Source organism: Thamnophis sirtalis, unplaced genomic scaffold, assembly GCF_051295495.1.
Source record: "Thamnophis sirtalis isolate CommonGarterSnake01/CBP01778 unplaced genomic scaffold, rThaSir2_p1.2 scaffold_4, whole genome shotgun sequence".
Classification (NCBI taxonomy): domain Eukaryota; kingdom Metazoa; phylum Chordata; class Lepidosauria; order Squamata; family Natricidae; genus Thamnophis; species Thamnophis sirtalis.
The window spans coordinates 56,853,054-56,876,410 of NW_028261384.1; the positions used below are offsets into that span (position 1 = coordinate 56,853,054).

A 23,357-nucleotide genomic window follows, 5' to 3' on the forward strand; every position below is an offset into this window, starting at 1 on the left:
GTGCTTCCAAGCTTTCTATTGAAACTACATCTAAATCAAGGTCTACTTTCTAATTTATTTGGGTTCAAAACCAGACATGAATCAGCTTCAAGTGCAGTGCATTATTTTTTAGTAAATTCAGCTAGATTGAAATTATCTTATTTAAATACTAGGAGTTTGCGTAACAAGCTTCAGCAGATAAGCTTCAGATAAAGGTTGCTTCTCCTAAGTTAAAACTAAATGGATTGCTGCAATGTTTTCATAGTTTGAAAATTGAACCTCTTACTATATGGGCTTTGAAAACAAAAACTGCTATCTTTGAATGATTATGAGGTGGTTTTTTTTAAAAAAAAATAAATCCTTTTGGTTATTTGTAATAAACTCATGCCGTTCCTGTTTCCTTTTTAAATAATCCAGTTGAAAGAAGGTAATGGAGGCTTGAGTCTTCTCAAGAAAGCTATGCATTAAATGGATGGTCTCAATGTCATTTTTTTTCTTTTAAAAGACTCTTCCTTGATCCTTCTGTGAATTTCTTAAAAATAACTGCAGTAGAGAAAAAGATCTGGGTAGTTCTAGTCGCTAGATGGAAACTCAGATTCTTTAAATTTGGGAATTGGGAAAATGTCTGTATTTCAATACTTTATAAAAGAGGTTGCAAACAATATACTTAAACAATAATAAAACTTCATTTTTTTGAAAATAGTATCTTTTGTGTCTGAATCGTAAATAGACAATGGGTACACTGGTATCCAGATAGGTATGATGAAAAGTAACAGGCAATCCTTCTCATTATGAAACTCCTCCTTTCATCAAATATCAATATTGTAAAATCATCCTGTATTATTTTCTATGTCTTGCAGATTGTTTTATGGCCATGCATTATGCTAGTACCAGTTTTATATCACTATCTGATTACATATCAAATTCATACAAGCAAATGAACTTTTCTTTTACTAGATTGCTATAAATGAAGACTGATATAAAATAAATTCAGTCTCTTGGAAATAAAAATGTAAAATAAATTTAAATAATTGATATAAACATTTAAGTAAAAATACATGGAATATCCTGACTTGTTTATCAGATCACAAGCTATGAAAGATTGTACAGGGTTAATATTTTATGGAAGACAGTACATGAAAACTCATGTTTACCTGAAAGCTAAAATAAAAGTTGTCCGGGCCTAGAAAATGAGAAATCTGCAATACTAATCTAATGGTGTTTTATACACTTCTAAATAGTTATACACTTCTACTGCAAAAGGTTCAAATGCAAAAGATTATCTTGCATTTCAGTATATAAAAGAGTCATGTGTTTTGGAGGTTTTATCCCTACCTCAAAAAACAACAATGCAATGTTTAAAGTATTCTAGCAATTTCTAGTGCTGCAATTGGCTCATGCTTTAAAACAATATTTCTATCCTAATCAATACAGAAGCAGGGATAATTGTGATTGTCTTAGAGTTGAGGAATTGTGGAAAAAGTAGCACGGTCATCTTTGGACCAGGATTGCAATGATTATGAGTGAAATATCACTGGTAAAGACAGGCTGCCTTATCTCAGGTAGTTTGTTCAAGTCTGCTTTAATTCTAATTTTTTTTAAATTAATAATTTTATTTTTTATTACATAGACAACATCACATAACAATAGAGAAAAAAAACAGAGGGAAAAGGAGAGAGAAAAACAAAAGGAAAAAAAACCCATCATCACATACAATATGTCATTTGATCACAGGTGCATCCCTACTACGTTTCCCCCCCCCCCATATACACATCTTTCTGTTGTATATTTAATAGACACCACAATAACCTAGGGTTTTAAAAAAAGAGGGGGGGGAGACAAAAAAGACAAAAAAAAACCCCCATCATCACATACAGCATGTCGTTTGGTTACAAGTGTTTTAACATCTGCATCTTCAAATAATATTTACCGTCTCAATTATTTCATCTAATATAACTAAAGGCCTCATTTTCATTCTACAATATATATTCAGTTAACATTAGCATTATTTTTCCCCAGAAAGTATACTTCTAGTTATTGTTAACCTTGCATTTCATGCCTTCAAACAGAGATCTTATTCCTTCATTTTTCAACAAAGCATCGCTGCCTATATATACCAGTTTTCATTTGTTCCCCTATTAGAATTGCTTATCAGCAGCGAAATATCATTATAATAAGTTCTTAACCTTATACATTATATCCCCAGACCTTATATTAATACTTCATTGTGTCATTATTAGATTATTTCACAGCATAATTATATCATCATTTACTTTCTTCAATTAAGGCATAAGTATATCATTTTTCATTTCCAAAGTTTTTTTTTCCCCTAGCCACCGATAAAACAAATCCCATATCTTATAAAATTGTTCATCCTCTTGTTCTCTAATTTCAAATATCAATTTACTCATTTCAGCACAGTCCATTATTTTTCGGATAACTTCTTCCTGTTTTGGTATTGTTTCGTTTTTCCAGTTTTTTGCAAATACAATTCTGGCTGCTGTTAACACATTTACAATCAGATATTTTAAGTCTTTGTTGTAGGTTTCTGGTATGATCCCCAATAAAAAGACCTCTGGTTTAAAGTCTATTTGTTTGTGTGTCATTTTCTCCAACCACATGTGGATTTTAGTCCAGTATCTTTTAGCTTCAGTGCAAGTCCACCACATGTGGTAGTATGAGCCAGGTATCTGGTGACATTTCCAACATTTTTCTGATTTATTCTTGAACATTCTTGCGATTCTGGTCGGGGGTAGGTGCCACCTGTAAAACATCTTATACAAGTTTTCTCTATATGCAATAGACATTGTCATTTTGTAATTTTGAGACCAGTTTCTGCCAATTCTCTAAATCAATCCCATACCTAAAGTTTTTTCCCCAAGCTATCATAGTTTCTTTAACTTGTTCTTCATGCAATTTAAACTCCAATAAATATCCATATAGTTTTTTAATTACTTTTTCATCAGTGCCTGTTAAAATTTTATCTAACTAAAATTTTATCTAACTTTTATCTAATTTTATCTGAGTTAGATAAAAGACCTTTAGTTTTTCTATCTTCATTATATCTAGATTGTATCTGTACATATGAATACCAGTTCATTTCCATCCCTTCTTGTTTCAACTCTTGAATAGATTTGAGCTCACCCTCTGTATTCAATAATTCTGTATATCTAACTGTTTGTTCCTTTTTATATATTATTGGATATGAAAAAGCTTCAATTGTTGATATCCAGACTGGAATTTTTAAATAATGTAGTCTTTTAACCTTTTCCCAATTTAACAGCAACGCCTCCCTTATATAATGTCTTCTAAAGTAACCATGTGACCATGTGATTTAGTACCCTTATACCATAAGAAAGCATGCCATCCCAACAGCAAGTCGTGACCTTCTACATTCAATAATCTAGAGTTTTTTAATAATATCCATTCCTTAATCCACATCAAGTGTGTTGCCTGATAGTATAGCTCCCAATCAGGTAGCCCAAATCCTCCTCTAGATCTAGCATCGTGTAATAATTTAAGTCTTATTCTAGCTTTTTTCCCTTGCCAAATAAATTTCAAAACTATTTTATTTAAATCTTGAAAAAAATCCTTACCCAATCTGATTGGGATTGTCTGAAACAGGTATAGAATTCTAGGTAGAATGTTCATTTTAATTGTAGAGATTCTTCCCATCATTGATAAGTGCAAATTTTCCCATTTCTCCAAGTCAATTGCTATTTGTCGTTTTAGTCTGGTATAGTTATCCTCTTTAAGAGTGCTACATCTAGGTGATAAGTATATCCCCAAATATTTAACCTTACTTGTGTTTTGAATCTGCAACATTTCTGACAGCTCTTCCTTTTGTGTTGCTGGGATATTCTTTGTCATGATCTTTGTTTTATCTTTGTTTATTTTCAAGCCTGCTACTTTAATTCTAATTTTGAAGCACTGTAGACACTGATGCAAGCTTGGAGTGGAAATAAGACGATGTATTAACAGAGGGGAGAGCAATATTTTGTAAACACTTCTCAATGAAGAGACTTCTTCTCTCTGCTTGCATATGTAGAATTTTGGGGTTAAAATATATTTTGATGGCTGTTGCTTTGTTTACTTCTTTTTCCATTATATAAATGAACCAGTCCCAAAATGTTGCAATTGTTTATATTGAATGACGCGTGTATGCTGAATTATAAAAAATTTGAAATGATAGCAACCAAATTAGGTTTGCAGAAACCTTCTGTAAAGAATTCTGATTACAAAGCAGGTAACTTACGCTTGTACAAATTGGAAAGTAATGTTACCAACTAATATGCCTCCTTAGCAATGAACCATCTATCTTGTCAAGACAATGATCCTAAAGTATACCTGAGATATTTAATTTGTATACATAAAAGAACAATCTTCATAACTATGATTCAGTATTCTTGTTAAAATGTTGCTTGGATACTCTGCTCAATGAAGTGCATATGAACCTCTTTTTATGTCACCTCCATCATCTTGTATATGGCAGTAACACATGGTTTGCCCACCTCAGTTTGCTAGATTTTGATATATTGCAATGGTTTCAACTTCATGTATGAAGACTAAGACCATTTCTAAAATTGGACATACAAACCAGAAATGATGGGAAGTTAGTTTATTGGCACACAATAAATTTGAGTAATATATGGATAATCAAATGATAAACATCTGGGACAAAAAAATTAAATTAACATCTATCTTCTTAGGTTTAGCCTAAGAATTAGGAAGATGTAATATTAGACATATTAAACATATGATTTAAGGCCCTAGAGTTTAAGGAATACATACCAGTTTTTCTTCCCTTAGTACAAATAATTCTCGCTCTTTCAGTGTTTCTCTTTAAAAAATTCTCTCAAAGTTCATACAGTTTCAAATTGTTTCAAGTGCTCAAATAAAGTTCTAAAAGTTATAAAAACCTCTATCAATTGTCTCCATATGTGCTCTTGGGTTATTTTGATCACCTAGTATTTCACACATAATGTCTCATTTTTGACATTATGTAGAAAGGCTAAATGAAACAGGGAAAATACTAGATCAACTGTTTTCAAAATATCTGCAATTTAAGAAATCAGGATCAAATTATAAAGGTGGAGGCAGAAGGCAACCTGCACTAAAAATGTAACTTTCTGACACTAAGCTCACTAAGAGAACCCATTAATGTATTGTTAAAGCATCGAATGTTTTTTTCTTAAATGACCTAAATATCCCTTTCCCACTTTTTCAGTCTAAGGGCAAAGAAACTACAATGTACCCTGGATAATACCATATGTATTCTGTCAGTGTCCTATGCATATAAAAGATCCATATGGATACAACTGCTCCCCAAAATTACTGATCCCTTTGACAGGATTCTGGAAACATTAGCACTATTAGCTGACTAATAGTGATGCCAATAGGAAGCGACAGGGCTAGTGCCTTTTTCTATATGCTTAAGATGGCAAGAATGACAAAGCAAATGTTCATCTAATGGGTAGCAACGATGACCATTTTCATCATTGAGTTCCATTCCACAGTCCTATTGAAAAGAGAAGAAAACGAGTGGTGATTAATACATTCATATTGCTCCATGTTGCTCCACGAAAATAACTGTCAATCCATGCATGTTAAAAGCAAATCATTAAAATATGCTACTTTCCTAAAAGTATTGGTATTTGCCTGCAGTAGAACAATTACTTGATACTTAATGTCATTTTCTAATATAAAGCATGCAGTTCCTATTGAGGAGCAACACTCTTCTTATCAAGCTAGTTGGTTCATTATATAGGAGTATCTGAGCACCAGGCATTTCTATTCTGAAAAATTTCATTAAAACCCTTTGTGATAGTTAATTCAATATATCCAGAATGGTTTGACTTCGGAAATATCACAAGGACCTATACCAGTGATGGTGAACCTTTTGTGGCACGCATGCCAAAAGTGGGGGGAGCGCAGGGGGTAGTGCGTGGGTGTGCCACACCCATAATGCTATGCGATGACTCCAGTGCTCCCCCCATTTTTGGTGTGCTTTTTTCACCCTCCCCAAGCTCCAGAGGCTTTGTAGGAGCCTGGGGAGAGTGAAAACAGTTTACCCCGCCCCCCTGAAGCCTCCGGAGCGTGAAAAACTAGCCCTATGGGTAAACCAGAAGTTCGGGGACAGACTTCCAGTTTGTCCGTAGGGACGTTTTTCGTCATCCAGAGCCTTTAGGGGCCTTCCAGAGGCTTCCCTGAAGTCTTCGGAGGGAAAAAATTAGCCTATGAGCAAACCGGAAGTCCGGTTTGTCTGTAGGGTCATTTTTTGCCCTCCGGAGCCTTCAGGGAAGCTCCTGAAGCCTCTGAAGTGCAAAAAATGGTCTCAAAAGAAGGCTGAAGTCAGCTTGCCAGCGCACGCATGCGCACTGGCCAGCTGACAGGGCAACGCCTCACGTACCCGGACAAATGCTCCATGTGCCACCTGTGGCACGCATGCCATAGGTTCACCATCACGGAGTTATACTATTACTCAGGCTTTAAAATTTGAGGGACGGGGAGAGGAGAGGAAAAGAAACAATTAGTAATGAAGAATTTCATCAGCAGAACTAAGATGACTTAAATTGATTTTCTAGCCTTAAACTTTCAACCAGAAAATAACACTTACAGGTAGTCCTTGACTTACAAGGGGTTACTTAGTGACCATTCAAAATTACAACAGTTCCCAAAAAAGTGTTTATGACCAATTACCAAAGGTCTGACAGCCACTACCTCATAGTCAAACACACACACACACACACACACACACACACACACACACACACACACACATTTTGGATACTTGGTAATCAGCTTTCATTTATTGCTAAAAGCAGTGACCACCATTTGACATTTCTTTTGCTGAAAACTAGTGTTTACTTCTAGTTTTCACCAAAAAAAAAAAACCCACAATGAACAATGGATTGGCTTACTATGGATAGCATACCTCCCTCTCTCCCTCTGTCTCTCATCCATATATCACATCTATACCCCTAACTTTGCATTTCTAGGCTGTCCATCTCCCTCAAGGATTTATAATTTAATTTAAACATAAAATGTTAGCCTTTTGGTTGAAATTGGACTCCAGAGTCTAATGCAGTAGAAGAAACAAGGAAGCCCCATTTCCAATCTCTGCACCGAAACTATTACCGTATATGCATTAAACAAGGCTTGACACTCTTTGAGTGCTCTATTCAAAATTTACTTTCCCATGCTGGATTTTCAACACTTGCAGTACAATTCTTACAAATCATCTTTGTTTAATTTAGTGTTTGTTCAAGAACACTGAACCTACCTCACAGCGGTAACACTCTATGTGGTAATCCTTATCCATTGACACCACACGGATAGTCTCATCAGATCCCTGTAAAAGTTTATTTATTTAAAGGAGACATACTGAAAGAGGCTTACATCACATTATTCTAATTCTTATGAAACATTCTTTTGGCAAAAATGAAATATGCACCAGTATACTTATGTGCTATATACATCATGGCTAATTCTTCATTACATTGTTTAAATAAGAGATAACATTTAATAGGAACAGCGTTTAAGCATTCTGGGTTACCTACCTAAGTTCTCTTTCATTTATATCAGATTATAAATATTAATTAGCTGCTGAGTGAGCATTTAGGAATTAACTCATGTTAATGAAAAAAAATTGTATACCAAGGGTGTCAAACTCAAGGGCCTGGGGCTGGACCCAGCCCACGGGATGCTTAGATCACAAAGCTGCCCTGGAAACAGCAAAGGATTGGCCCTTGATTCCTCTGCCAGCGAAAAGAGAGCTCGGGAGAGCCACATTTGGCCCTCCGGAGCTACATTTTCACTGGCAGAGGGGTTGTAGGAGGCTATTGCAGCTGAAAACAGCTTGGGAGCCTGTTTTCGCAGGCAGAGAGCTTGGGCCACCACAAGCACCCCTGACACAAGTGATTTCATGCTGGCCATGCCCATCCCAGCCCCGAGGTCAAACGCAACCCCGATGTGGCCCTCAATGAAATTGAGTTTGACACCACTGCTGTATACTATTAAAAGCCTTTTATGAGTCTTATTCAGAAAACCAAAGGGCACCAATTGTCATTTATCCTACTTTACAAAATCTCACAGGGTACTCATTTTGCCTTAAAAAAATATAACTACAATTGTAACTTTTGGTGTATTAATCTCACGTGAAGCTTTATGCAAATACAGAGGAGTCTTTTACTGTACCTCAACCACTAAAACATGTCTTAATATTATCAAACAGTTTAGCATGGTACTCTGAAATCAAGTCAAAAGAAAAAATAACTAAACAGGAAAGAAGCTCTTGCCATTTCCCAGAAGATAAATTATGTGTAGGATCTCATGAAGAGGGAATTTTTAAAAAAATCTCAAATTCAAAACTTCAAAAAGAAAAATGAAAACAATTTTCCTATATTTATCATCCTGTAAATCACATAAAATCTTTTTCCAGTTTCTTAAAAGATAAAAGCAGCTAGATACAGCCTCTTATGAGAACGTATAAAGTTGAACATTATCAAATTTTTGGCAACCGTATTACAAGCTGAAGGTGATTTACCAATTCTTAGTTATGATTTTTTTAAGTCAATTTTTTAAGTCCACCAATTTACAATAGCTTTTCATTTATCAAAATTTTAAAATACAGTAAGAGGAATTTTCTCAACTTGGGGGTGGTGGGGGAAATCATCATAGGAAATTTTATTATACAAAAGATATGGATTTATTTAAAAGCACTGAAAAAAAGTATAATACAAAGAAATATTATTACTTACTTCAGTTGGCAAAACAGGAAGGCCACAAGCTGCACATTTTGGTGCCAAAACTCTTTACAAAAATAAAAACAATTTTTAAAGATGAAAGATAATCTAAGATTCAATCAGTTTTTAAATAGCTTCCGTTGGTTTTTTTAAAATGTATTTTGATGACATTTAAATTCTATACTAATTCTCAAATGTAGAGTTGAAAGTGGGTATTCTACCGTACTTAAGGTAGCAGGAAATAATGGTTGTAATTCTCATTACCTGTTCTGGCTATGGTTAAAGGATGTTGAAGCTCAACCTTGTCTACTGGGCCAGAGTTTTATTACTCCAGTCTTAACAATAGAAATAAATAGGGCAAAATTCTTCATTTTTCTATTATTTAAATGTTGATTCCCATCAGTGTCTCTCTGAAAACTCAGAGCACTAACATAACTAGAAGCAGGGTCAACTTGATCTCCAGAGATATAATGACTCATAGTTATAGCAAAAAAAAAGGTCTTCCAGGCCAAAGTTTTTGAATTTACCAGAGTATCTGCTACATCACAGCTATAAATTAGAAACAAGTTATATTTTACTGTTCAATCCATGGCCCTCCCTTACTTATATTAGTATAAAGTATTATTTGTATTCATGCTGCTTCCTTTACTTCAAATAATTTCTTCGTGTATGAAATTGCAATAAATAGTTATATTTGTATTTTACACTTTTTTATTTTTGACATTTCCTCATGTTCTAATATCTTTCTTGTGCCATGTTTTAAAATGCAAGACTTTCAGGGCAGAAATACAATATAAGTCAAAGATATGTAATAAATAATAAAAATGCTTGATAATTCTGTTGGCTATTTTTAATTAAAACTGCTTCTAATACTGAATTTCAAGTAGTTGTAGCAAAAGAAAATAATTATAATGTAATAACATGTCATTTAAATGTGGTAAAAATAAGTGAAATATTTAGGGGAGCTTGTTCACTTTTCTAGTGAACTTGTAATGAAAAAAGTACAGACTTATTTCTAGAGAAAGAATATGATGAAAATGAACATCCTTCCATTTTGACAAACTTTATATGCACTCATTTTCATCAAACACCAATAATATTCTGAATCTTTATTACAGGGGTGTCAAATTTGCATAGTTATGGCAGTATCACATGACTTATCGGGCCCTTCGCTAAACCAGGCATGGCTGTGGCCAGCGCCTGATGCATCTGGCCCATGGGCTGCAAGTTTGACAGCTCTGCTTTATTACTTACCTGGACACAAATTATATAGATTGCAATTTTTCAAATTTAATGTTTTTCTTACTTGTGGTAATCTCGGACACAGTAGATTTTGTTCTCACTATCTATTGTAAATGGCACTCCATCAAGACATTCATTACAAATCACACAACGGAAGCAGCCTGGGTGGTATGACTTTCCCAATGCTTGCAAAATCTACAATAAGAGATTCAAAATTCACTTCTTTTTTTAAAAAACATGTAGAGTTTTAAAATGCATTTCTAAAAATGCAAAACATTGAATGAATGTTAATCTGAATTGTATTCATGTTAGAAGTTTGTGAATAACAGATTGCATCATAAAACTGAGCAATATTGTCTAGTATTTGGTAATCAACTGGGATTTAGATTGGTGAAAACTCTCTTTAATTGGAGTTTTATCATATGGTAATATTCTCAGTATACCATACCACAGCAAACAGTAGTCACTAAAAGAAACCTCCTTGGAGTTAACATGTAAACCAATTATGAATCTCACATAACTCTTTATTTTACTGCATCTTAATTTATGATACATGGATGACTTCCAAGAATAATTTCAAATCAACAATTCAAATTAATTTTTAAGATAATTATCATGCTATCAATGAGTGTCAAGAAAAAAATACAAAATGATGCAATATCTTTAAGCCTCCATTCTTTTCTGCATCCATGTTGCTTTACTGGATGCTACTTGTGAGGATTAGAAGATATGAAGAAACACGTGATCCGACAAAAGCGTGAACGACAAAAGCGCGCAGAGAAAACCGCGTCGCTAAAACTGCGACGTCACACCGCGGCAACAGAAGGGCACTTTACAACAGCGCGGCGACAGAAAGCCGATTTAAGTTAAGGTAAGGGTTAGGGTTAGGTTTAGGGTTGGTTTAGGGTTAGCGTTATGTTTAGGGTTAGGGTTAGGGTTAGCTTTTGAATGCTAATAAAAGCATTTTGCTGAGCGTTTCGGAAGGCGCGGATTTGCCCTCCGCGGTTATGTCGGCGCGCTAGGGTCGCCTTTTTCCTTAGTGCTTCGGACGGCGCGGATTTGCCCTCCGCGGTTATGTCGATGCGGAAAAGGGCTTCGCGGTTTTGTCGGTGAACCAAGAAACAAACATCAACATTTGCCAAGAAACCAGTATGTTGAAGGAACATTTTTGTTTGAGTTAAAAAGGTTTTCCAAATCAATGAACTAACTACCGTACTTTAGTTACTTTATTTTAAATTCAAGAAGTATTTTAAACTCAAGCTCAGAGCAAGGACCTCTCTCTTTTTCTTTAAAATAACTTTTTCTTGTTTGCAATTTTTCCTGTTGTAAGTTACTTTGATTAGTAGTTTTAGGCTGCTAAGGATTACTAGTGGCTAGGTGATCTTAAAGCAGTGACTCTCTCAGCCCACTGCTTTGCTCAATGACCACAATCCTCTGGTTGCGGTCATCTGTCTGCTAATGTGATTCTGCACATTAGTAGATAGAGTCCCAGATTAAAGAGAGCAGGATGCCTCAGGAGGAGCTAAGGAAATCCTGGGAGGCTCTACTCAGAAGCTGAAAATCCTTCCTGTCCAAATCCAAGCAGAATTTTTCAGCCCTATAGATGGACACTCATGCATGGCTTTCCTTAGCCACCTGAGCCATCCCATGCTCCCTATCTTAGCCTGCTTTCCATTCTCTGCTTCAATTTCAGCTCCCTCTCACCTCTATCACCTGGAAGAAGGGTATGGATTTGGCAGAATGGAATAAAAGAGCTCAGATCCTGAAAATATCAGATATTTTCCCACCCCATAAGACAAAGTCAGTATTTACCCAGGCATTGAAGGAAATATGTTTGGTGGCGACCAAAACATTTCCTTCAATGCCTGGGCAAAAACTGACATTATCTTGTGGGGTGGAGGAATATCTGATATCTTCAAGATCTTTAGGATCTGAGTTCTGTTTCTCCATTCCATTGAAGGAGTTCAGCTTCCCTCAGCAGGCAATTCTCAGCCAGCCCCCCTGAGATGAGAGTCTCTTTGGCAAGCAGCAGCAATTTGCAATCTTTTCTGCTGCCTTCCACAATGATTTTCTTGAGAAGATAGAAGATGGAAGAGTGGGAATGGCAATTCTGTTCACAGGCTGTTTGAAAACCAATTGTAAGTATGAACTAGTTGCCAAGGGACCAGATCACAATCATGTGACTTCAGGGTGAGGCCAGTGTGATGTTTATTTAGGTAAGAAACTGTTGTAATTTCAAACACTTGTTAAATAACTGGTTGTAAATTGAGGACTACCTGTACTACTAGTTTATTGCATTTTCTCTTAGCTGCTTACATAAATATATTTAGAAATTATTTCTGCTTACTTTATTTCTTGAAAGAAATATAGCTTGAAGGCTAAATTGCAACACTGAATTGCTAGTGCATTATTCTACACTGTTCTCCCCCCATTGGTTTTCTCTATAAAGTATCCCTTACCATATCCATGATCAAATGACCACATATGTAGCATCGATCAGCTGACTGCTGAAAGCCTGAATACTGCAGTTGAAAAAAAAACACCAGAATTGTTTAAATATAAAGACCTTTTTTACTTTTTAACAGGAAATCACACCAACACATAGTCTCTCCATTGCCCTGAGTCTTAAAAGCTGTTCTCATTTACTTGCTTTTAAAAGCTTCTTTAATGCTAATATAGTGTAGCAACTAAGAAAGTGAAATCTCCAGCTAAAATCTCAGCAGGACGTAAACATTATTGGTCTCTTTTCCAAACATTTGGGATAAATAATGTTGAATCACCTAAGTTAACTAGAAACGTAAATTCTCAGCAAATACACATTTTAGTAGATGTACAGGCATCTGGTACAAAACCCAGTGATAAAAAAAAACTAATAAAACACTCTTAAGATTTGACAATGCAAATCTCACCTCCATATTTGCATCTTGATATCAGAAATCCCTATGTAAATCACATGGTTTGCATCATAGCACATAGGACCATTTGATGACAAGTATTATTGAGACAAAGAAAATGCATGCTACATTTGGTGTTTCTGTTAAGTATTTTGTATTTTTATAGGAACGTATGAACAACAATTTAGATGTTATTTTTATGCACCTGTAGCTCTAAACAAGTTAATTATCAATAAATGTCACAGTACCACATTTATGAAAGATAAGTTATCATTACTATTGCTTCATTTAATCTTCTCATTTTTAGAGACACTTGATCAGAGGAAGTTGATGATAAGTGATTTTTTAATTTTTTACATTACTTTTAAAATAAATCAAAAGCAAACAGAGCTTCCAATGAAATATATCCAGTCTATAATTTTACTGTAACTACTGAAAGACATGCAACCTAGTTCATAAGCAACATTTGTGCTATCATTTTATGTTGAATAAGGATCCTCTCACTTTTGACAAAAAATAATTTTTACCATGATCAGCATCATGGAAAAGACAGCAGCATACTTACTAGAAAGTCTTCTTCACAAAACACCTTCCCATTAACAAAGTAAAAGGCCTTCCCTCTCAATTTTCGGCCTAGTGGATAACAAAATCATAAAATTAAGCGTTTAAAAATGAATGTTTCATACACAATGTAGAAATAAAAGAATGTTTATATATATATATATATATATATATATATATTGGGGTAAAGCAAACAATTCATCTGTTTATGTCGGGTTTGCAAACTTAAATACTCAAAGAGCCATTTGGAGCTGTTTTCCACAGAAAACAAAATATCGGGAGCCACAAAGGTCCTAACCGGAAGCCCCCCTGTTCAATTCTGGAACTGACTGGAAGTTCAGTTCCTCCACCATAGAGTCTCCTCCTAGCGCAGCGTACTTTTTCCTCTACCTGTCATAAACCGAAAGCCCTATCAATTATGGAGACAACTGTAAAACCATCCCCTTGCCATAGAGTTCTCCTGGCACACTGTGCTTCTCTCCCCCCCACCGACCAGAAGTTCCTCTCAAAATTGTGGCGCCGGTGAAGGAGACGAAGCAGAGGGATGAAAGAGCCACATGCTGCTCCAGAGCCGCAGTTTGCTGACCCCTGGTTTATGTCATGGGAAAAAGATGTACTGAAAAATTATGCCACCAAGTATATGTAAAAGGGATGGATCTTCAAATAAGATCCAAATGAGCTTTATGCTCATTTTGTTTTCATTAAGCTTTGCTCCAGTATAATATGGGCCTCCAAATTACCTTAGCTGTACAAAATTGGGTGCATATACAACCACAGCTGTAACAAATAGAAAATAACTCCCCATTCTGTTTACCATATAAAGAACCCCATACTAACATGCACATCTAAAGGCACAGCAATATTTTAGATTCTAAAGATGAAACTTTCTTGCTATTCTAACTGCCTTTCTGGCTGCAGAATAGCATAACTATGCTATAAATATTTAAAATGAAATTTAGATTCTGAATAAGATTCTGAATTATTTAATGCCAATCTGCAACCAAAATCAATATTTATTGCTTCATAACCTATATCCCATTGCTCCTTCTTTTCATTTCCTCTTATGTTTCTCCCTTTGCAAAACCTAAATGAGAGTGGTTTCTTAAATGGAAAACAGATTAGAACCCAGCATGATCAGCTTACCAAGACACAACTCAATCGTTGAAAATGCACAAAGCTAATAAGAACAGGATATACACATTCTACTCCCTTTATCAGTTGAAGGAAAGCTTTAACTTTAGCTATTAATACCTGAAGTTCTTGCTTCAGGTAAAGGGTAACCCCCAAAACAGGTTGTCAATATGAAACACAATATGCAAACATAGGATATTTTGAGCAATTTCCATTATTCAGTATTTGGAATTGACATTTTTTGTTGGGCACATAATAAGCTACAAAAAAGCAGCATACCTGTGTCCTGTTCACAGTTGTTAGCATGAAATAAATACGCAGTTTGAAAATCAGTATCTTAAAAATGATATAGATGCACATCCAAGACTTTTACAGTTTAAATGTATTGTTTCTTGATCATTGTCTAAATATATACAGGTCATATACAAATAAATTATGCTTTTAACAAAGGAGAACTAAGATTTCAATCTAACACTAGAATCAGCAATGATGGCCTAATTAGAAGCCAGAATAGAGTTAGAAATAAGAAATAGGGGGAATATTTGCACACATATTTTTAATACAATAGAACCAAAGCAAAAACTAGAGGGAAGGATTAGAGGTTGAAAGATGGCATTATTATGTAAGCTCAAATAATATTGTGATTGGCATTAAAATGGAACATTGAAATATTGAATACTTTACCTAACCCTAACCCAAAAATTAAAAAAAAGTGAAGCCCCTAATTAAAAAAAAACTCTGGAGCAGCTTAGGCTACAGAAAGTCTGGGCATACTGCCAAGAACCATTACCTGTTACAATGTAACAGGCAGTTTCTGAAAATAATTAAGCAGGGCAATAAAGAGAAGGATTAGGCTAGAAACAACATACACAGGCACACCAGAATATCTTCTTCCTGCCTTTTTGACAGGATTAACTCTGTAACGTGAGAAAAACAAAAGGATGTTTCTTCCAACAGCGGGTTCACCAAACTACTCAGAAAGTTAGCTACCAGTTTTCTGCTCAACCGATGCGAACTGGCTGAATCCCACCACTGGTTCCAGATCATGCAACTAGGTTAGTGTCTAAGGGTGACTAGAATTCACATTTTTTCATTTCAAGCCTGATGCCTCAACTGCTATACCACCTGGCTCTCACTTACATAATGCAGACTTAAAACGTCTGATAATGGTGTATAAATGAATGCAACTATTAAAAATATTAACCTCCTGTCTTAAGGTATATTAATTCATATAAGTACAGGGCGGGGCATAACCTTTTCCTAGGGGGTCACAGCAACACTTGTAATAACAACACAAATAATTCATACACCATTCGAAAGCCCATCAAAAACTGAGTTTATTGACACGATTTAATAGTCAGTATGACCACCATTAGCCCTTCGAACAGCATTCAAACGAGGTGGATAAGAACACAACAAATCTTCAAACAGTTCCGTTCGATTTTCCAGATTTTCCAGAGGGCGGGGCATAACCTTTTCCTAGGGGGTCACAGCAAGATCGACAGCAGTTTACAACTTCCGCGACACCTCATTTTAAAGCCCATAAAAAACTGAATTGAATGAGCTATTAAATGTTAAATTTGTTTCGGTTGAAACTTTGAGAATGAATTTGGAAACTGTGTTGAAAAATCTGGAAAATCGAACAGAACTGTTTGAAGATTTGTTGTGTTCTTATCCACCTCGTTTGAATGCTGTTCGAAGGGCTAATGGTGGTCATACTGACTATTAAATCATGTCAATAAACTCAGTTTTTGATGGGCTTTCGAATGGTGTATGAATTATTTGTGTTGTTATTACAAGTGTTGCTGTGACCCCCTAGGAAAAGGTTATGCCCCGCCTGTAGTTCATACCCAACTGGTTTTATTTTGGAACAATATTGTAACTTATATAGGTAAATATATGGAAAAATATTTTCATATTAAAGACTGGTATTTTGCATTACATTTTATGAAACCATAGAATATTATTGTTTTTAAGGAAATTGTTTATAATGGGGAGCAGCTAAGAAAATAACAGGTATTGACCAGTGGTGAAATCTATTTTTTTTTTGCCTACCGGTTCTGTGGGCGTGGCTTGGTGGTTGTGGGGTCATGCGACTAGGTGGGTGTGGCCAACTTTTTAAAAAACGTTTTAAAGCATTTTTTCCTGCCGGTTTGGGTGAATAAGCAGGAAAGAAATGCTTTAAAAAGTGGGGGGAGGGAGTTTGTGACTGTCGTGTGGTTTACAGCTGATCCATGCAATTGTCGGAAGCTTTTTCTCCCCATTTTTAAAAATTTTTCTTGCCTATTCACCCAAACCATCAGGAAAAAAAATGCTTTTAAAAGCAAAAACAAAGTTTCCCATGATTGCGTGGCTCACAGCTGATCCGCATGATCGTTGGAAGCTTTTTTTTTTACTACTGTTTCACAGAACCAGGAACAATCGTCCCTACCGGTTCAGCCAAATTGGTCTGAAAAGGAAGATTTCACTCCTAGTATTGACTGACTGGGAAGATGCTACTTCTCTAGGTGTCAAGGAAAATATTACTATTCCAGGTTTCAAAACCCAGTTTCAAGAAATATGTAATTTACCAATAGTTCAAAAGGTTACTTTTCTATAAATCAAAAAGCGTTACAATGTTTCCCCTTGAAATAGATTTTATTGTATTTTCCCAGAATAAATACCTTAATGTATAAACTAGGCAATCTATTCCAATATAATGTTAATTTTGTAGGAGTTCTAATTTATGATTATTTAAGTTTTTTGTTTGATATTATAATTTAACAATTGCATTATTTGTTAGATGCATGGATCTTTTTCAAACTTATTTTCATCCATTTTCTGCGTATTATATTTTTAAAATTGCATTTTGTAAACAAAGGTTTCATTATGATTTTATCTATCATCACTGAAAGAAATTCCTTTTTTGTTTTCAACCTGATGGTTCCATACTTCCTCAACTCAGATAAATCAATGAAGATGGGGGCCCTGATCATAAGACAGTCTAGAGAGCATTTGCAGCTTACCCTTCCTTAGTCTACCTACCAAATTCCCAGAGCAGTTGTCAGCTTAAACATATGTAAATACTAAGAAATAAAAGATGCAGCAGACATTTAGAGTTATCAGAGAAGTTAGTAACTCTTTGATTCAGAGTCTCATCCAAATAAAATATGGCATAGATTGTGACTGAAGAAACCATAATAGAAGCTCTTTTGAAAAACATATATTATTTCCTGGATTGTCTTCAGGTTTTCCTAATCATGCAAAAATATGCTTCATTTTCCTTTTCTACATAACTATTTTTTCCTAAATTTTGTCTGACAGTATGTCAGTAAGCGTAAATATTTGGGTGGAAGATTAGAAAACTGTTCTTGTACAAACATGAACCAGATAGAGCCTCAACCTCTAACTGCTTAGCAACATGAAACTAACCCAACAATTAAACCATGCAGACCAGAACCTGTACAAAAGTAAGTTTAAGTGGCCTTTGCAATATTCAAACCTACTTGCAAAATACATTGAAACATGAAGATGTTGGCAAAGAGAATTCCACTTCCTACCAATCTTCCTGTCACCAAGAGATATCTGACTTTGCTTGCTTTTGATAGTACAATTCTACTTCTTGTGGAGCAGAAATTTAATGAGATAGCTAAATTCCCAAACTTGGCTTTAAACATTTTTAAGCACCAGGAACATATCACAGTACAAAAAATGACAGATGGGCCTCGATTACTAGCACAGAATTTCCACTTTAAATAGCATCTAAGATAAGAGTTCTGTTTAACAGTTACTTACTACATGCTCCGCAGGTGAAACATCCATCATGGTAGAGATTCCCCATTGCCTGGCAGGCCTGGTTTGTACCATATACACCTTTGTTGCATTTCACGCAGGTTCCTGAGGAGGAGGGGGAGGGGGAAGATTAAAAGATGATTTATCAGAGTCAGATTACACAAATAACAAAAAGTTCAAAAAGTATTCCCAGGAGAAAATGGGATATTTAGTTTTATGGCATCAAGGATTTGACGAAATGTTACATTAAAGCAGACAAGGAAGGTACAAAGCAGTAAGAAGCAAGGAAATTTAAGCAGATTTTCTTTTTCAATTATCAGAAACAAACACATTATGTGCACTTTCATACCTTAACAAGGTTCATATGCTTAAAAAGGGGAGAAATATCTTTGTAAATTACCAAAATTATATTGCTATGTGGAAAAAGGATTTTCCTCTCTCTAAATGTTATTATTTTTTGACAAGCATTATAGCACTGGCTTAGGAAGTACGTGTGCCCATACATGCATGATTCACTTATTTCATTCTTTCGTCACGTTTAACAACAGTGGGAATCCAGTAGATTATGCTCATTGGTTACTGTTGGCTTTGAAATCTATTAACCTCCAAGACTGGAAGACCTAAATACCAACTATTCAAAAACTATTATTTAATGTGTATTAAGGAAAATAGAAGAATAAATGTGTCTAATAAGTGGATGATTGAATAGGATAAATTCTACTTTGGGATTATGTCCAAAATGGCAGCCTTTACATCAGTATTCTTTAGGAATATACTCTCTAATATCATTATTTGTTTTACAATGCCATTTTACTTTATTCTTTTTTTGCCAATATCTAGTAAGAAATATATTTTCTCAACTAACTGAACTTCTCCCACCAGTTTGCTGGTCTTCTCAATACTACTTTATCATGCTTTTGACAATTTTTCCTTGATTTCCTTAAACTCAAAATGAAATTTTATTTCATTTTTATTTACACTAAGTTTTCCCATTCACATAGGTGCTAATGTTGGTTTTCTGAGTATTTTCTTATTTCTTGCACCAATTTTTATTGGCTTTCTACCTTTAACTTTTTAAGACTCTCTAAGCTGACTTTTATGACTTCTGGTTTGGTGTCATTGAGACACAGTTGTAGGGAGCAGGGCTCCGTGAACCTAGGCTAATCTCTCCTCTTCGGGGGAGGGGGGCTTGAAGGGCTAAAGGAACCTCGTAGGGTTGATGAAGAAAGGAAGAATGCCTTATGATCGCAGAGAGTGGCAACTCACCTGCTTGATCTGAGGCTCACTCTCCTATTCAAGAATGAGGAAGGAGAGGTGGCCATTATAGCCACCAGAAAGCTGAGACAAGAAAGAAAGAAATGTGCTGGAGCTGTGTTTGAACAGTGGACTGAACCTGGGTGAGATGATTTTCAACTTCTTGACTAGATATTAAACCCCAAAGAAAAGAAATTATGAAAAGACAATTCTCCAAAATGTTTCAAGCGGCTAACAATTACTTAGAGGAAGACTACAGACCAAAAAAAAAATGAAACCTGAGATAGGATATAATCTTTAAAATACAGAACTGGATTTGACCATTTTATTGGCAACATCTTGAAAAAGCATTTTAAAATGCTGGAAACATTGGGCTGATTATTGGGAAAAAATGAAAGGAAATTATCTGAAGAAATTGGAACAGTGTTAGATTGGGTGTCACATTGAGATTTTAGGTGATAATGCCATCTACTGATGAAAGAAAGAAAGAAATACACTGTATTTTTATAAGGCTGGGAAGACTGGAATAATCTTTAACACTGAGTGGAGGTAAACACATCAGGAAGGCTGTGTTTTTGTTGTATATTGTTTGATACCTATTTGTTTCACAGCTAAGGAGAAAAAATGTCTGAGACTCCGAAGATTGTTAAGTAGAGTGGTTCACAAACACTTGGAACTATTAGTGGAATCAAAGGGCTGGTTAGGTGACTGATAAAGACAAGGGAAAATTTGGAAGGAATAAACTGGTGGAGAACTATAAAGAATTATAATTATTGCCTACTTCGAGGTATGACTCTAGGATTGAGTGAATAGTTTTAAGACTGGCTTTTTGATGTCACAGACAACTAAGAGTGTGGGATTTTGATAGATTTGTGAGCAGATTTTGGACTTATTAAAATAAGATAAAATGCTTCAACAGGAAATAATAAGCATATTTCAAAAAGAAATGTCATCAATGTTTCAAAGTATTTATGAAACTATAACAAAGAACCACAGGGAAATAAAGTATCTGATATATGATATATACATGAGCTTAGAAAATGTTCAGCAAGTAACAATGAAAAATGAGAAAATCTAGGAAATAGAGAATAGAAAAAAATAGAGGAAGGGAAAGAGCAGGCAAAACAACAAACAAACCAAAAGATAAGGAGAAAAAATAATCAAAATGGATGAAACAGATCAAGCTGACAATATATTTAGAAATTTAAAAATAGAATTGAACAAGCAGGTAGACATTCTTGAAGGGAAGACAGAGACTCACAGACATAGTGAAGATCTTCAGTGAGAGGCAGAGATAGAAAAAGAAACATTTAGACCAACAAAGAATGATATAGGGAGACATAAAACTTCAAAGGAGGAGTTTGGAAAGCATGCCAAAAATAAATAAGAATTGATATACTAAAATGAATGAGAGATGATGGGTAGAAATAGAATATTTACTAATTTAAGCTATGTGCTATCAAGATTTAGAGTAGAGGTAAGAATTAGAAAGAGCGAAAATATTGTTATGTGTTGTGACTCAGCAGCAGTCTTCTGTGAGTCTTTTCGGAATGCAAGATTAACGATGCAGCTGGGGCTCGTTAGTGGGGTTTTGGAGATAAAAGGACGGATGCTGCCATGCCCTGGTTGCAGGAGTCAATGTTCCTTGGTTCATTCAACATTGATTGATCATCAGTCCTGGTTTATGTAAGATACACTTGGAAAAGTGCTTTGTTTTCTATGACCCTGATTCAAGAAGACACTTGGAAAAGTGCATTGTTTGTAAGAGTTTTTGTTTGCTATTCTGTTATCTAGTCTGAGACTTTATTTATGTTATTTTTGGGCTCGTAGCCAGTTTGAGCTGAGAACTGATAAAGAGAGTTCCATTTATTTATTTATTTATTTATTTATTTATTTATTTATTTATTATTTATTTGTCTTGTATGCCGCCCACTCCCGGAGGACTCCGGGCGGCTCACAAAAGACAAGGGAAAGGGGGGAACGAGACAAAGACAACATATTAAAAACAAAACCAACATTCACAATTTCCGTGGAGGTAAATGCTTCTCAGCTCCCCCCAGCCTGCTGGAACAGCCAGGACTTGGTGGCTTTGCAGAAGGCCGGGAGGGTAGTAAGGGTCCGGATCTCAACAGGGAGCTCGTTCCAGAGGGCCAGAGCTGCAACAGAGAAGGCTCTCCCCCGGGGAGTCGCCAGCCGACATTGGCTGGCAGATGGAATCCGGAGGAAACCCAACCTGTGCGATTTAATTGGTCTGAGAGAGGTAATCGGCAGGAAATGGTCTCTCAGGTACCCAGGTCCGATGCCATGTAGGGCTTTATACGTAGCAACCAGCACCTTGAAGCGGATTCGGAGACTAATAGGTAGCCAGTGCAGCTCACAGAGGATAGGTGTAACGTGGGTGTACCTTGGTGCACCCACAATCGCTTGCGCGGCTGCATTCTGGACTAATTGGAGTCTTCGAACACTCTTCAAGGGCAGCCCCATGTAGAGCGCATTACAATAATCCAGTCTTGAGGTAACAAGGGCGTGAGTGACTGTCTGAAGGGCCTCCCGATCCAGGTAGGGTCGCAATTGGTGCACCAGGCGGACCTGGGCAAAGGTCCCCCTGGTCACAGCCGACAGATGGTGTTCTAGAGTCAGCTGTGGGTCCAGGAGGACTCCCAAATTGCAAACCCTCTCTGAGGGGCGTATAATTTCGCCCCCCAGCCTGAGAGATGGAACAGTTGGACAATATTTGGGAGGGAACATCAGAAGCTACTCGGTCTTGTCTGGATTGAGTGCCAACTTGTTTGCTCCCATCCAGACTCTAACAGCCTCCAGGCACTGGCACATCACTTCTACTGCTTCGCTGAGTTGGCACGGGGCAGACAGATACAGCTGCGTATCGTCTGCATATTGGTGATACTTAATCCTGTGCCGGCGTATGATCTCACCCAGCGGCTTCATGTAGATGTTAAATAGGAGGGGGGACAGGACCGAACCCTGCGGCACCCCATAGTTGAGGGGCCTTGGGGTCGACCTCTGCCCTCCAACCAACACCGACTGTGACCTGTCCGAGAGGTAGGAGGAGAACCACCGCAAAACGGTGCCTCCCACCCCCACCTCTCGCAACCGTCGCAGAAGGATACCATGGTCGATGGTATCGAAGGCCGCTGAGAGGTCAAGAAGCACAAGGATAGAGGGGTGACCCCTATCCCTGGCCCGCCAGAGATCATCGATCAGCGCGACCAAAGCAGTTTCCATGCTGTAACCAGGCCTGAAACCCGACTGAAAAGAGTCTAGATAATCGGCTTCATCCAAGGACCATCGGAGTTGCGAGGCCACCACTTTCTCAACAACCTTCCCTACAAAGGGAAGGTTGGAGACTGGATGATAATTGCTCAAAATGGCTGGGTCCAGAGACGGTTTCTTCAGGAGGGGTCTCACCACCGCATCCTTTAGGAGGGGTGGGAAGATTCCCTCCTGGAGAGAGGTGTTCACAATCGTCTGGATCCAGCCGCGTGTCACCTCCCTGCTGGTCGAGACCAACCAGGAGGGACACGGGTCCAGTATACAAGTGGAGGCACTCACCGCTCCCATGGCCTTGTCCACTTCATCAGGAGAATCCCGTTGAAACTCAATCCATAAAGCATGCTCAAGACCCTCCCCCAGTACCTCGGCTGGTATCATGCAATTGGAGTCCAGCTCTGTCCAAATCCGAGCGACTTTATCCATCAAATACTGAACAAATTCCTCAGCTCTACCCTGTAGAGGGTCACCCGCATCCCTCCCTTTCAAGATG

At 36.6% G+C, this 23,357-nt stretch overlaps 1 protein-coding gene across 3 annotated transcripts in view; it reads right to left on the bottom strand.

The window, feature by feature from the left end:
* Window positions 1–4,315: 4,315 nt before the first annotated feature.
* Window positions 4,316–23,357, bottom strand: part of LIMD1 (LIM domain containing 1) — a 33,274-nt gene continuing 14,232 nt past the window's right edge. For 2 of the 3 annotated variants that reach the window (XM_014071057.2, XM_087712970.1), the window contains exons 3-9: window positions 18,326–18,427; window positions 13,425–13,492; window positions 12,425–12,487; window positions 10,030–10,160; window positions 8,739–8,790; window positions 7,262–7,330; window positions 4,316–5,497 (exon numbers count right to left, since the gene is read on the bottom strand). In XM_014071057.2, the coding sequence (XP_013926532.2) occupies window positions 5,360–5,497; window positions 7,262–7,330; window positions 8,739–8,790; window positions 10,030–10,160; window positions 12,425–12,487; window positions 13,425–13,492; window positions 18,326–18,427 (623 nt within the window). In that variant the 3' untranslated portion in view covers window positions 4,316–5,359. The remainder of the gene's footprint in view (window positions 5,498–7,261; window positions 7,331–8,738; window positions 8,791–10,029; window positions 10,161–12,424; window positions 12,488–13,424; window positions 13,493–18,325; window positions 18,428–23,357) is intronic. The other variant, XM_087712972.1, reaches the window with a different exon arrangement.